At 37.8% G+C, this 12,999-nt stretch overlaps 1 protein-coding gene across 4 annotated transcripts in view; it reads right to left on the reverse strand.

Moving 5' to 3' along the window:
• Acsl (Acyl-CoA synthetase long-chain) overlaps positions 1–12,999 on the reverse strand; it is a 37,358-nt gene that overhangs the window by 6,556 nt on the left and 17,803 nt on the right. For all 4 annotated transcript variants that reach the window (XM_067134278.1, XM_067134276.1, XM_067134279.1 and 1 more), the window contains exons 2-12: positions 11,709–11,850; positions 10,372–10,584; positions 10,001–10,240; positions 9,365–9,557; positions 4,481–4,675; positions 3,990–4,126; positions 3,702–3,841; positions 3,179–3,305; positions 2,059–2,230; positions 1,420–1,557; positions 412–687 (exon numbers count right to left, since the gene is read on the reverse strand). In XM_067134278.1, coding sequence (XP_066990379.1) covers positions 412–687; positions 1,420–1,557; positions 2,059–2,230; positions 3,179–3,305; positions 3,702–3,841; positions 3,990–4,126; positions 4,481–4,675; positions 9,365–9,557; positions 10,001–10,240; positions 10,372–10,584; positions 11,709–11,843 — 1,966 coding nt within the window. In that variant the 5' untranslated portion in view covers positions 11,844–11,850. The remainder of the gene's footprint in view (positions 1–411; positions 688–1,419; positions 1,558–2,058; positions 2,231–3,178; positions 3,306–3,701; positions 3,842–3,989; positions 4,127–4,480; positions 4,676–9,364; positions 9,558–10,000; positions 10,241–10,371; positions 10,585–11,708; positions 11,851–12,999) is intronic.

Raw genomic sequence — 12,999 nt, forward strand, 5'->3', positions numbered from 1 at the left:
TGGTAGTGTTGAATGGTAACACCATCGTTTTGGCTTCTATTACATGCAGAGGGGGACATCGAGTGTCTCACATTGTACTTCAGTTGGCAGTGCCAATGCTTGAGTGGATGACTAACCACTGGTTTTCAGCTCATGTTGACAAATACTCCTATATAAAAGGTTCTGGTTTGTATACCCAGGAAAGATACACATTACATCTCTGGAGACATACTACCATGTGGTATAAAGACAGAGTTCATTATTGTTTCAATACTCAGGTAATGTAAAGAGCAGATATTTATCCATCCACACAATAGTAATGCACTGAAAAGACTCTTTGGAATTAGTACTGACAATATTACTAGAGACAAGCACAGGTTTTCACACTGACCTACAAATACTGCCAGACGCCACGGACTGCCTCAAACTTACCCTTCTTCCCAGTTGCGATGAGTTCGTCGAGTATAGCCTTTTTGATGCCGTCGTCCATGCACAGTTCCTCTCTTTGGAGGTCAGCTTTGCCCAGCTTTTGGGCCAGTTCTTCCAGGTTCTTTTGGATGGGACTGACGATCGCTACGATGAAATTGCTCGACGACTCTGCGTACACGCACACGTTTTCTACAATTGGACACACCTTCAGCTCCGCCTCTACTTTGCCCAAGGATACGTATTCACCGAACTGAAGTTTCACCAAATCCTTCTTGCGATCTGGAGGAGGAGGTTAGCTTTTAAATCTTGCTGTATTATTGATAAATTGTCATGAAGATTAACATGGTAGGGGAGACGTTGCAGACAAATTATTCAATGCTTAGATCTGGCGAGAATAAATAATTTTCTGAGAGGCCTTGCGTACCGACATCAATATAATTTAGTGTACTTCACCTTAACGTCAACTGCGGGTGTAATTTCAGCTTAAGAAATTATATATTAGAAGCATAACACACTGCAGTGTAACTTGAAGATTTTATGTCAACTGTGGATATAATTTCAGCTTGAAAATTATACATTACTTGCATAACAACATTGCAGAGATTTTTTTTAGATTTTGTAAATCTTCTTCAGTAACAGACAACAAGATGGATAATTTTCCTCGATTATTAGTTCTTATTGAATTATGAAAAACGATTCTCAGTTTTACAATAAAACCTAACGGGCACAAAACCCAATACTGCATTTTACACAAATAGGTATTTCTGTACTATAAAAGAAAAATCTGGACTCGACAAAACATTTTTGACAAATTTTAGATTGAAGAAAAGAGGACCTGGTAAAGACCATCTTCTGCTAGTTCAGCTTTTTGAAGATATATCTTTGAAAATACTTACGGAAACAAGCTAGCTTAACATTACAAGTATTAATTAACTCTGTTGATCTTTGTCTATGAAAAACTCCTTAATGCCTACAGCATAAGGACAACCACTGGACAAGTTCCCAACTCACCAATAATGCTCAAGCAGCCGTCCTCGTCAAATCGACCTATATCTCCAGTGCAGAACCAGCGCTTACCGTCCACATCTTTGAAGTCCTCTTTAGTCTTCTTTTCATTCTTATAATAGCCAACAGCGATGTTGTTACCACCTGGAAATAAGGGTAACCGACTGAAACGTTAACACTCATACCAACTGCAAACTTACTGGTTGTACTCACTCTTAGTCCATTACAGCTAATCAGAAGATACAGATATTTGGGTTGCAAGGTATACTAAGCAGAGTAGTAATCGAGGGTTAGAATTCCCTGATATAGTTTGAGGAGGGTATGAAAATCTGAAATGATTATTGTATCTACCAGTTTAGAATACAGTTGGAAGTACTGTGCTCTAACAGAAACCTTAAACATACATCTTCATTTAATTACATCGCTTTAAAAAGTACAATAAATGTCAAAGTATATACATCTGTCAGAAGGATTATGACTATTAAAATGTCCTTTAATCCTTCCACATTAACAGATGACCTAAAGCAAATCAAGAAGATACAATATGCTGTAATTTTGCCAAAAGAAAAAAGCAAAGTTTTTTGTTAACCCTCGTACAGTACTCTTCATTTTCACCAACTCCCGATGTGGTTTTGAGTCTCTTACCAATGACAATTTCACCACATGGTCTTGGTTTGTCAGTGATTCTGTAGTTGCCTTCTTCCCAGTTAATAAGCTTGATATCACAGATCCGCGAGGGGGCGCCGACACGACCCCGGGACATGTCAAATTCGTCCATCAGCGTGGCGCAGGCACAGGTCTCGGTAAGACCGTAACCCTAAAATAAAAATGCATAGTTTATCGGAGAGCTAAAATACATTTTCCAATATTAGGTTTAGTGTTCTTTTTGTAACATGAATTGCATCCAACGCTCTGTGTTACTGCAGACGAAGGTATGAAACAGGAATTAGATTGCTTTTCACGTCTTCAGACTACAATTTCCCTCCTGACATAGTCTTCCAACAGATTTGGAATATTTTAATCCACGTTTTTGAGCTACAAACATTTCTTGAACGGCTGAGTTATCTGTGCAAGGAAATGCAACAGCCAAATTATAAATGTTTAACCGGTAGATTCCCAGTATTTCTGCATTGTTACAATGCAATGTACACATTAACTTTATAAAAAACCATTCCTCATTACCATGAGAATGTCAAAAAATAAATACAATGCTAGCGTATTCATGTAATTACTGATAAAACACTCTCAGTAGTGGCCAGCCTTCTGAGTAACATTTTACCTGTGGTCTGGTTAAACTACTTCATAATAATACATCTGGTTAAACTGCCTAATAATGCTACTGTTAATAGTCCACCTACAGCAATGTCTGACCATTTTCCACAGATAATGTACATCCCTCTCCTGTACAGTCATTGCACAATGGCTTAACTGCTCGGTAAAAAGACATAAGACAAATACCTGCTAATTGAATAAGTCCTATCTTTTGTAAGAAGAAACCAGCTTTTTACCAAACAAAAGTATAAGTGTAATCGTACATAAAAGACAGGTGGGTGTCAATCTGCATGTAAGTTCCGGTTCTCTAGAAACTAATATAAAAAGACCTGTCTGATACAAATAATTAATACTTCATAAATGAATTATGACTGGTTTCTCAACAAGAGATTGTGCCCACACATGATAAACACCGAGCAACACACGTCAAGTATTATACAAAACACAAAGATTTCAAACTGTCATCAACCGAGGATTCACACAAACTGCTCACCTGAAGAACGGGGACTCCGATACTGGCCCTGATGAAGTCGTGAGTCTCGGGCGAGAGGGGGGCTCCGCCAACAGCCATAATTCTCACTTTTCCTCCCAAGAGGGCGCGGATTTTCCGGAAGACCACCCTGAGGATAAAGAACGATACGGTTTGTCTATGTTTTCCCCACAATGCATTTAGCTGAAGGATACTAAGTCATGTCCATTACATTATATACCTTCAGGTAAAACCTGTATTGAGAAATGTTCAAACTTCTGCAGAATCAAGCATTTCAGTATATGAGTAATGATAAAACGATTGTCACAGTAAATAAAATGAAAGATTCTCGTGCTCAAGAAACCTCACGGAGTTGCTACCATATATCAACCGTGGCACACTAGATGTCAAGATTCATCGAGGGCTTAAGTATTCCCTGTAAGGCTACAGGAATTAATGAATATATCCAAAAGGGTGGCTGGATAATTAGACATTCACACACTATAAATATTTCACACTAGGAGAGAAAAACCAACAGCAAACTCACCAATTGCAGATGGGCGTGTCCCATCCACGATGCATCCAGTTGATCTTGTACTCCAGTCCGTAACTGAACAGCTGAGTGAGCCAAGGACCCTGGGATTCTACTTTCTCTAAGATGCCTTTGTAGATGCGGTCAAGGATGAGCTGAGGACAAAAATGCCGATGGAAAAATGGAATGGCTGTCTGCCGCTTCTAAAACAGCAAGCAGAGATATATGTAGAGTGTGTAGCATTACTTGTTTTTCAAAAAATGTTTTCCTGTATTGCTCGTTACTGATTTTGCAGTTACTTACTGGTACAGCAGCCATCATGGTAGGTTGCAAGATCGTGCAGTCTCCCTTGCTGCCCCTCTTGATTTTGCTGGAGCGGTCCGTCATTGTCAGGGGAGTTGAATAACCCATCGGTACACCGTACATTATCATCATCGCCTCTGTTGAAATCAAGTTAAAAATGTTAAGCTTCTGATATAACCCACACTTCTCTAGTCGAAAGTACAACCATGAATTCATTTGCAAGACTTTCTCTCGATTTTCTGACACAGGTTTGTTGGCAATATTGAGAAATTTCTAAAGGAATTCAATAATCCTGCAAAAATTTCTCTCAATTATATAATCACATACCTTTGTTTGAAATTCTTAAAATGTTACAACAGAACCTTTCAGGGTTATAATGAGTAAAAAATGAATAAAGAAAGATAATTTTGCAATTATCACATCAAGAATCTTCATCCAAAAAACCACCACTTGACACCTAAGAGACCTACTCCATGAAAACACTGCCTTACCGGCCATCAATTCCAACACGTGAGCAAGAGGCAGATAAGCTAGGTACACGTCCTTGTCTCTGGCTTCAAAACCGACGGCGTAGCCCATGATAGCGTTGACGAGGTTAAAATGAGACATGATGACGCCCTTCGGAGTTCCAGTCGACCCAGAGGTGTACATAATAATGGCTGTGTCCTCAGGAGTGGGAAGCACATCTGATGTAACAGGGAGACAAGTTAGTGAAGTTGCAAAAACATTTTGAATACAAAATATGTCTCAAATAACATTTAAGGCTTTGAACAATCAAAGGGAATAGTCTGACACCATTACAAAAATTCTGTACACTGCTTCCTCACCCAAACTGTAATTATCAGAAAGGTAAAACATTCAATTTTAATAATTGAAGCAAAAGATACATGAATAAATCTGGTTAATTTTCAAGTCCTAATAGTACTTGTCAAAGACAAATGTTTGTTTATTAGTTATGCAGTACAGTTACTGTGCTTGAAATTACAGCATCCTGGCATACAAAAATAAGGTTTGTGACCTAGAAAATAGACCAAGGTTACTTGAAACATCATGAATAAGGTTAGTACATTGTCCCTACCCAACCAAGATTATCAAGATCACAAGAAGGGGAAATTATAGTGCATTACACGAATATTTACTACAATGAATATGGGAAAAATTAACTATATACAGCATTCAGAATCTCCTCAAGTGAATGCACGTTAAATATAAAGGAAAAGAGAAGCTGAAAAATATATTACAAAAATACTTTTGTATACATAAGCCACTGCTTCAATTAGCCTGTTTAACCACATTCACATTCATCAAAATAAAATGATCTACCCTTTGTGATGAGAAATATCACCTCGGTGATGGTAATATATCTACATCTTTCACCTAATCCATTCAATGAGAACCTACAGTCTAGAATATTAATGTCTCCTCAAGACAGGCAGTATCACCTTTGAACTTTAGCATAATGCTATACAGAGCAATGTTGATATGAACATATGCAAGTAAAACATTCAACTGGTCTAAATAAAATGCTGAATGAATGGAATAGTGGATTCAACTGGGCCAATAACATGATGAGTAACATAAAAAGACAACTCACCAAATATAATTTTAACCTACAATCACTTGAAAAGAAGCCAAATTAATGAAAAATCTCGATATGGAACAGGTGAAAATACGGACTGTCTAAAAGATATTCTCGGGGAAAGTATTCCCCGTAACTCTAAAATCAAGATGAAAGACAGTACACCAAAATCATAATGACGAAGATCGTTTTAACATAATTCAACCCAAAAAAACAAGGCTTTCCAAACCCTACATGAATTGCAAGCAAGCTTTAACTGGCCATCATTTGTGTAACTGATTTTTATATCAATATATCAAAATTGTGAGCAGCTTAACAAAAATGCCACGTAACTTTTGTAGCAAATCAGAGAATGTGAAGTCTACAATGACAAGCAGCGGTACAAGGAAATTTTGCCCAAACAAAACAATTAGCACTGTCAAAACTGTTTACATATGGTACCACAATTTATCTATGTTTACAATTCAAACAAGCCACAAGTGGCCAGGCTAATGAGGGTGCGGCTCCCTGATACGAGTGTTTCCTACAATTACTCTTTTATCAGCATTGGTGTGTGTGTTTTATGACTGATACGTAAATTGCAACATGTATGGTCCCGCAAAGGAATGGCCCAATTTCTTCCATTTTATCAAGAGTCTTTTTTTGCCACCTTATATAAATTCCTCTGAGTTCAAGACCAGACAGTCCTTTTTAACAGCTTCTTCATAATCTGAACTGTAAAACATACACCAAGGCCACTTTGTTGTAGAACAAAGCAGTTCCTTTTGTGTCATTCTGGTACAGCTTTCACCAGTTACTTGGATTTCCCAAAACAGTCACAGAGAAAATATGTTTGCATATTATTCCTCATAACCTCAATGAAACACGAAGCATTTCATATCTACAGTGCCAAGGCTACACCCAACAATATTTAGTTATCTATAACAACAAAACCCTCTACAGACACAGAGAGGCTTTTGTAACGTCAGAGTAGATTTGCAGTTCTCGAAACCATACCTGACGAGAGGACAGTAAATGTGGACTGGTTCGACTGGGAACAAAAATACTGGGATATGGGGCAACAAGAAAGAAACTTGTTTATCATACAAGTCACGGGATACAATAAAGGATAGATGAAGGCAAAAGGTATATATGTAAACATATTTCAGGGGGGAAATGATGAATGCAGAGTAGGTGCTAAGTAATCATGTCTAGACTGTGAAGCTGAATTTAGATCAGGAGATAAGAGATGTGTCTTAGACATACAGGCAGATGATGTTGACAAGGTCATGTATTCAGGCATCTGCACAAATGTAAGCTTGTTCCAGAATGACCTGAAGGACTCAGACCTACTTAGACAAGAGCTATGAGAATGGAGGCTGGTGATGAGTGGAGATTTGTGGAAGACAAAGCACAGGAATGAGTGAATTTCTCAGGGGCCCTTTACATAATGTTGTTGGATGCGATGATGATGATGTTGGAACCCAAACGAACAAAGGGGTATTGCAAAAGTGATTATGAAGCTGAGATAAAAGCCATCTAAAAACTGCTTCACTCACTTTTAATCTAAAAGCAAATTTTTCCCTGTAGAATCCAAAAAAATTTCAGTTGAATTTAAGCAAAAAAAAAGCTGAGAACATTTTAAAAATTATGTACAGTATGTTTATATATAAGTACATGCACTTCTTGTACGTACAAATGACGTACGTACTATACTCTGACTATAAGAAAATCTATTTATACAAGACCAAACTAGATTTCAATAACAGTCCAGAGGAAGAGGCTATGAAATGTTTCAAACTCAACTATACCATATACCATAAAATATAAAATACCCAATCTACAAAACAGACCAACTCCTAGTTATTAATTCTAAATTGCACAGAATGCAGATCAAAAACTCACAGCAGCTGAAACTACAAACTATTAACCACCACCGCAAAAGTGTATATGCATGTACAATCCATACTTACACGTGCAGTGCAAATGCAACACAGGCATATTAAAAGGCAATAATGAGAGCATTCACGCAAGACCAAAGACAAGCATCCGAGGCACAAGCGAAAGCATAAATCATGAATATGTAGTGTCAAAAAATTGATGTCGAGTGGATAACTGTGATGGCCTATCATGCGATATCAGGTGTTCAATATGACCTATTTGAGGGGACATATGATTACAGTACATATTTTAAAACTGATACAGAGTTTCTGGTGATAAAATGGCAGCAAATTTGTAAAAAGAAAATATGCTGTTCTTTTACAATGTGAAATATTTCACAAATCCTTATTGACATAACCAGAGGATATGCCTGTACAGAGTTCCCCATCAAATTACATTTGGTAATCCCCATCAAATTACATTATGTATTACCAAAATTACATACGAAATCTATTCGACAACTTAGAAATGAAGTGCTTTTAGTGGCAGTACACTTTATGTAAAAAAAAAAATGTTAAGTAAAAAAATAAAAGTTCCTAAAAAAAAAAATTAAAATTATGAAGTTTTTACTCTGAATTATGCAGAATCTATTTTAAAGCATTTTCTATCTACAATTTCTATTAGCTATTTGCATATTTCTGTTCTTTGTACCTGTCCTCTACAAAACACAGCTATCTATTAAGCAATAACTTATGACTGAATCTAGCACTGCTATCAAACATGCCTTTACTTTAAATGAACAAAAAGTATGGAATTCAAATGAAAATGATCTAATCTGCTAATGGATGAATTAGAGAAACATTAACACACAGTAACGGCAAATCACAAGTAACAAAAATTGTTAGGAATACGAGGGTTAGGTTTACATAACAATACACAAGGATCGAGCACAGTACAGTACTATGCAGAAGGTCCAACATCACGACACTGGAAAAAAGTAGAGAGATAGAGAAAGAGAGAGCTTACTTCCTTAAAATACCCTCACCCAGCAATGATACTTCTTATTAGTCATTCACAAACTAGTAGTTAGGACCAAGGCAACTCAAAACAATCCACCATCTCTCGATTCTCACCTTTGACATCTGTGCGACAATCAACCACAGGATAACAGCCAACAATGTGACGAGGAGAAACAAATATTTTAATCTTCAGAAAAAAGCAACACAGGATTAAGAAAAATCATCAATCAGAGAGATCCCTGCGGAAGCACTGCCCCCTCAGAGCGTGCTACGCGAGACACTTTTTCTCGACACGTCAATAAATGGTTCGAAGAGCGTCTCGTGAAAGCATCAGTGGTTTCAATGAAGCAAGTCGCAGGGAACATTTAACTAGCAGCAGAAATTCTTAGGGATGATGCTTGAATATAATCACAGTGAAAAAGGAAGCTCCAACTGGTAATCTCTCGGGAAAGTTGAAAATATGAAAGTGATCTATTGATACACTGGAGGAATTTGAATGTTCACAATGACCATGGTATGAAAAATAAAATAAGATTTACTTCATGTGCTATCAAATAAAAATATTCTACCGAAGTTCGTATTGTGGGCAATGCACCTCGAAATGAACTTTCCAAAGAGCTTCTCAAAAGGAGATAAATCAATGCCTATGGTTTTAATTAAAAGCTTTGAGAAATTAGCCAAAATATTGAAAAAAATTTATTTGCAGGCAGGTAAAAAATTTAAAGAAATAGATGCTGAGAAATAAGGAATTTATCCTCAAGAAAAATAAAAAAGCAATATCTCGAAGAATGATTAAACAGCAAATCAATTAATGAGGAGAAAGAAAATGTGAATAAATCGTAAGGGTTCTTCTAAGTAGTTCAAATGTTAATACAGATTCCTTATTGAGGCTCTTTCTCCAACCTGAAAGGTCATACCTGAGTAATCCGCAGTTCTTCCTTTCTCTACAATTTCCTCGAACGAGTTGAAAACGATGCCTTCCTTGTAGCCAGTGAGGTCTGTGTCCTTGATGGGATTTTTGAAATAGGTGATATTAGTGACTTTGGGGCATCTCGCAAGCAGGTGTTTGAATTTGGGCAGGAGTTCGTGCGAAGTGATCACGTGACGCACCTGAAATGCATTGCAATTGTCAACTGACCCACTCGTTTACATTTCTGAGTTTTACTCTAACCTTGTGGTGACCAATAAAAGGTACAATACTCTCTCGGAATCAAATAATTTTTGTTACGAAACTTTCATCTCGTAATCTTGATGATTCAACTTGATACTATAAGAATACAACACTTTTTATAATGAAAATTATTCAGGGAGTAAAAAATGACAGGTATAAATTCTAATGCGGAGATGCTTTCTTAAGTACAAGTCTACTGAAATGTGAAATTCTACGTCTTGCTTTTCTTACAGATTTATATTCTAAAATTCTTCTTGCTGTCACCAAATAATAATGATTAAGAGGACAATAGATTGTAGCATACATAAAGCCTTAAAATCTTTAGCCCTGAGGTGCAAGTAATGACCGAACTATAGTAGTCTGAAAAAATTTATAATCTCACCTCAGTCTCATTAATACCATGAATAAGAGCTTCATCTCCAAGAGTGGCATATAGAGTACAAACGGGCAGGTTCTGCTTGAAGCACCCTATAGCGGATATGAGCCACTCCTGCCTCGTTTCCGCAAAGATGACAATGTTTTCCTTGGGTTGGTGCCCTTCCACTCTCAACCCCTTCCCGAAGTTACGGGCCATTTCGTCCACCTCTCTGTAATTGAGCCAAGTGTATTCACCAAGCTCCAGCTGTGAAGAAAGTTACGTTGCACTTTATTGCGTTCATTAACACGGTGTCTCGGGAAAGGCTAGGCTAGAAATGTCAATAAAGATTCTAATGTTATTGAGACTGCGGAAAAGGCACTGCACAATTCCCTCACCTTTTTAAATACTTTTCCATTTTTCTGGACTTCCTCAAATTCACGGATGACCTGGCGAGTGCCGAGCGCTTTCTTTGTTCCGTGTTTTTTACACGAATAAGTCAGAGCCTGTTCGACTGTCTTGATATTGGCCCTTTCGATTTCTATCTGGAAGGCTTTGGGCGGGTCAACGTTTCTGTAGCACAGCCCTTCGGATACGGCAACCGGCACGGCCTGGAAAACAAAAAATAGTGTAAGTAGGATGTCCCCTTGTGGAACAATCTGCACCACAGCTGAATAAAACTTTACACATTTGCAATCCTGACAAATTCAAGGTTTCTTAAGAGCCGAACTGCACCTAACTTAAAGCAATGCTGAAAATGTACCCTATTGCAAGCTATTCAAGTTTTTTCATCTGCTTTCAAGATGCTATATTTACCACTGCCTCGCTTACATGAAAGCTATAGGATCTGTCAAAAAATGAGGCCCTGTAAAGTACATTTACACTCAAATGCATCAAATACAATTTAAGTAGTAGAAATCGATCAAAGTAGGGGTATATTTATAACAGCCATCAAGGCGACATTCCAAAAACAACTGACAGGTGATATAAATTACTGTAATAATGTTTAAAAGCAGAAAATAATGTGTCATCATGAAATTCTCTGCTTGGTTCAAAGCAGGACTCCAAATCATAACTTGAGGCTAAATTAACATTTACAATCTCATGCTTATTTAATTAACTATTTGGCCCCCACCTACCAGATGAATTTGCTCAAATTAATTTTACATATTCCACCGAAAAACCATTTCTCCAGTGTCTTGTGAACCATTATTAAAACTGCATTTAGAGTTGACGGAAACAGGAAAAGGCGACGTGCAGCTCTGAAGTCTTGCATATTAGTCTAAGCCCTCCAAATTCAACCAAGCTTAAAATTCTTGTCACTTACGCAAGACTCAATTACTCTCTTTCAAGATTAAATTACTTTAGTAAAGTATGCAGATGTTTTATACTTTAGGATGTCAAAACAATAAGTAATTTTATCTGGGATTTCTTAACCTCTGGAGAAAACTATGGGGACTTTCAGTACCCCTGGAGAAATAGGGGAGGGGATTTCCAGGATTTCAGAACTTTGAGAAAATTTACAGAGAACTTTTAGGGGATTACAGACACAGGATTTTGCAATTCCTTGCATGTACGTTTTCCAGGATAACAAAACCTCTGGGTAACCTTTCCAGGAAGCCCTACCACCCGTAGCAAACTTTTACCACGAGACTCAAAATTACGTATAGTATTACATATACAATAATTCACCCTTTTCCCAGCAACTTGAACCCCTAACCAGGCACTCACTCACCCTAGTTCTGTTCATGAGACTCCTCCTTTTCCACGGCTGCTGAACTACGGCGTATATGGGGTAGGTGATGATGTCGTAGACGAACACCCCGACCTTGATCAAGGTTATACCTATCGTAACGACTAGTTCCTGCATTGTCAAACTGCAAAGGGAGAAAGCGAAAGAGTTATGGTTTTTTGTTTGCAAGCAGAACGAAGGCTGTAAAATGTCTCTCTCTCTCTCTCTCTCTCTGTGTCGTAGTTTGTTTGAAAGCAAAATGAAGCCTGTAAATTTTTCTCTTTATTTTCTCTATTTTCTCTCTCTCTCCCATGTAATTCGCCTCACATAAAAATAGTTATCTCCTGTCCTTATCTCTGGCTGGCGACATCACAAGGTTTCTCTTTGAGAGAGAGAGAGAGAGAGAGAGAGAGAGAGAGAGAGAGAGAACAATATAACTCATGACCAATTTGCATAAAAATTTAAAACAAAATGATGACTTTGCAAATACAATGGCCGAAGAGTGTGACTCGCCTTCAATAGACGGGATAAGGACACAAGTCATCTATTGCAAAGGACTTGTTTCCTGTAATCCCCTTCTCTCTCCTTCTGACAGATCTCTCTCTCTCTCTCTAACACTTACATACACATTTATATGTGCCTGAAACATTCAACATTCTCTTACTTAAAAGCTGAACCCAGGACCTCTTTGTGGAGAGAGAGAGAGAGAGAGAGAGAGAGAGAGAGAGAGAGAGAGAGAGAGAGAGAGAGAGAGAGATCAAACAATTTTACATATGCCTCAAGCAGTCAACAATCTCTCACTCAAAAACTGAACCCAAGATTTATCTGTAGAGAGAGAGAGAGAGAGAGAGAGAGAGAGAGAGAGAGAGAGAGAGAGAGAGAGAGAGAGAGAGAGAGTAATGTCTACGAATTCCTTCTAATTCCAGGCTCGGTCTAAGAGCCATACCTCAATTACAATTAATGAATTCTTTCCTCTACGTTAAGACTCCCTTGAAACATCTGCTTTCAAATCACACTTACATTAAAATATATTAATCACACATCCGTAGGAATTAATATGACTCACAAACAGACTAATATGAGTCACAAACACGCAAATAAACAACAAACAAACAAACAGCTTTATTATCAGAGCTTGCACTAACAGTACTAAACTTGAGGGGCTCATGTAATCCACCCTGGGGTACACCCCTTCCCTTCCCCCCCCACAAGGAGCGTCTATCCCCGTGTACCTGTTATGATAAATGACGTAACATGGTGTGATGTGGTATCTGAGAGAGAGAGAGAGAGAGAG

Source organism: Macrobrachium rosenbergii, chromosome 35 (assembly GCF_040412425.1).
Source record: "Macrobrachium rosenbergii isolate ZJJX-2024 chromosome 35, ASM4041242v1, whole genome shotgun sequence".
Classification (NCBI taxonomy): domain Eukaryota; kingdom Metazoa; phylum Arthropoda; class Malacostraca; order Decapoda; family Palaemonidae; genus Macrobrachium; species Macrobrachium rosenbergii.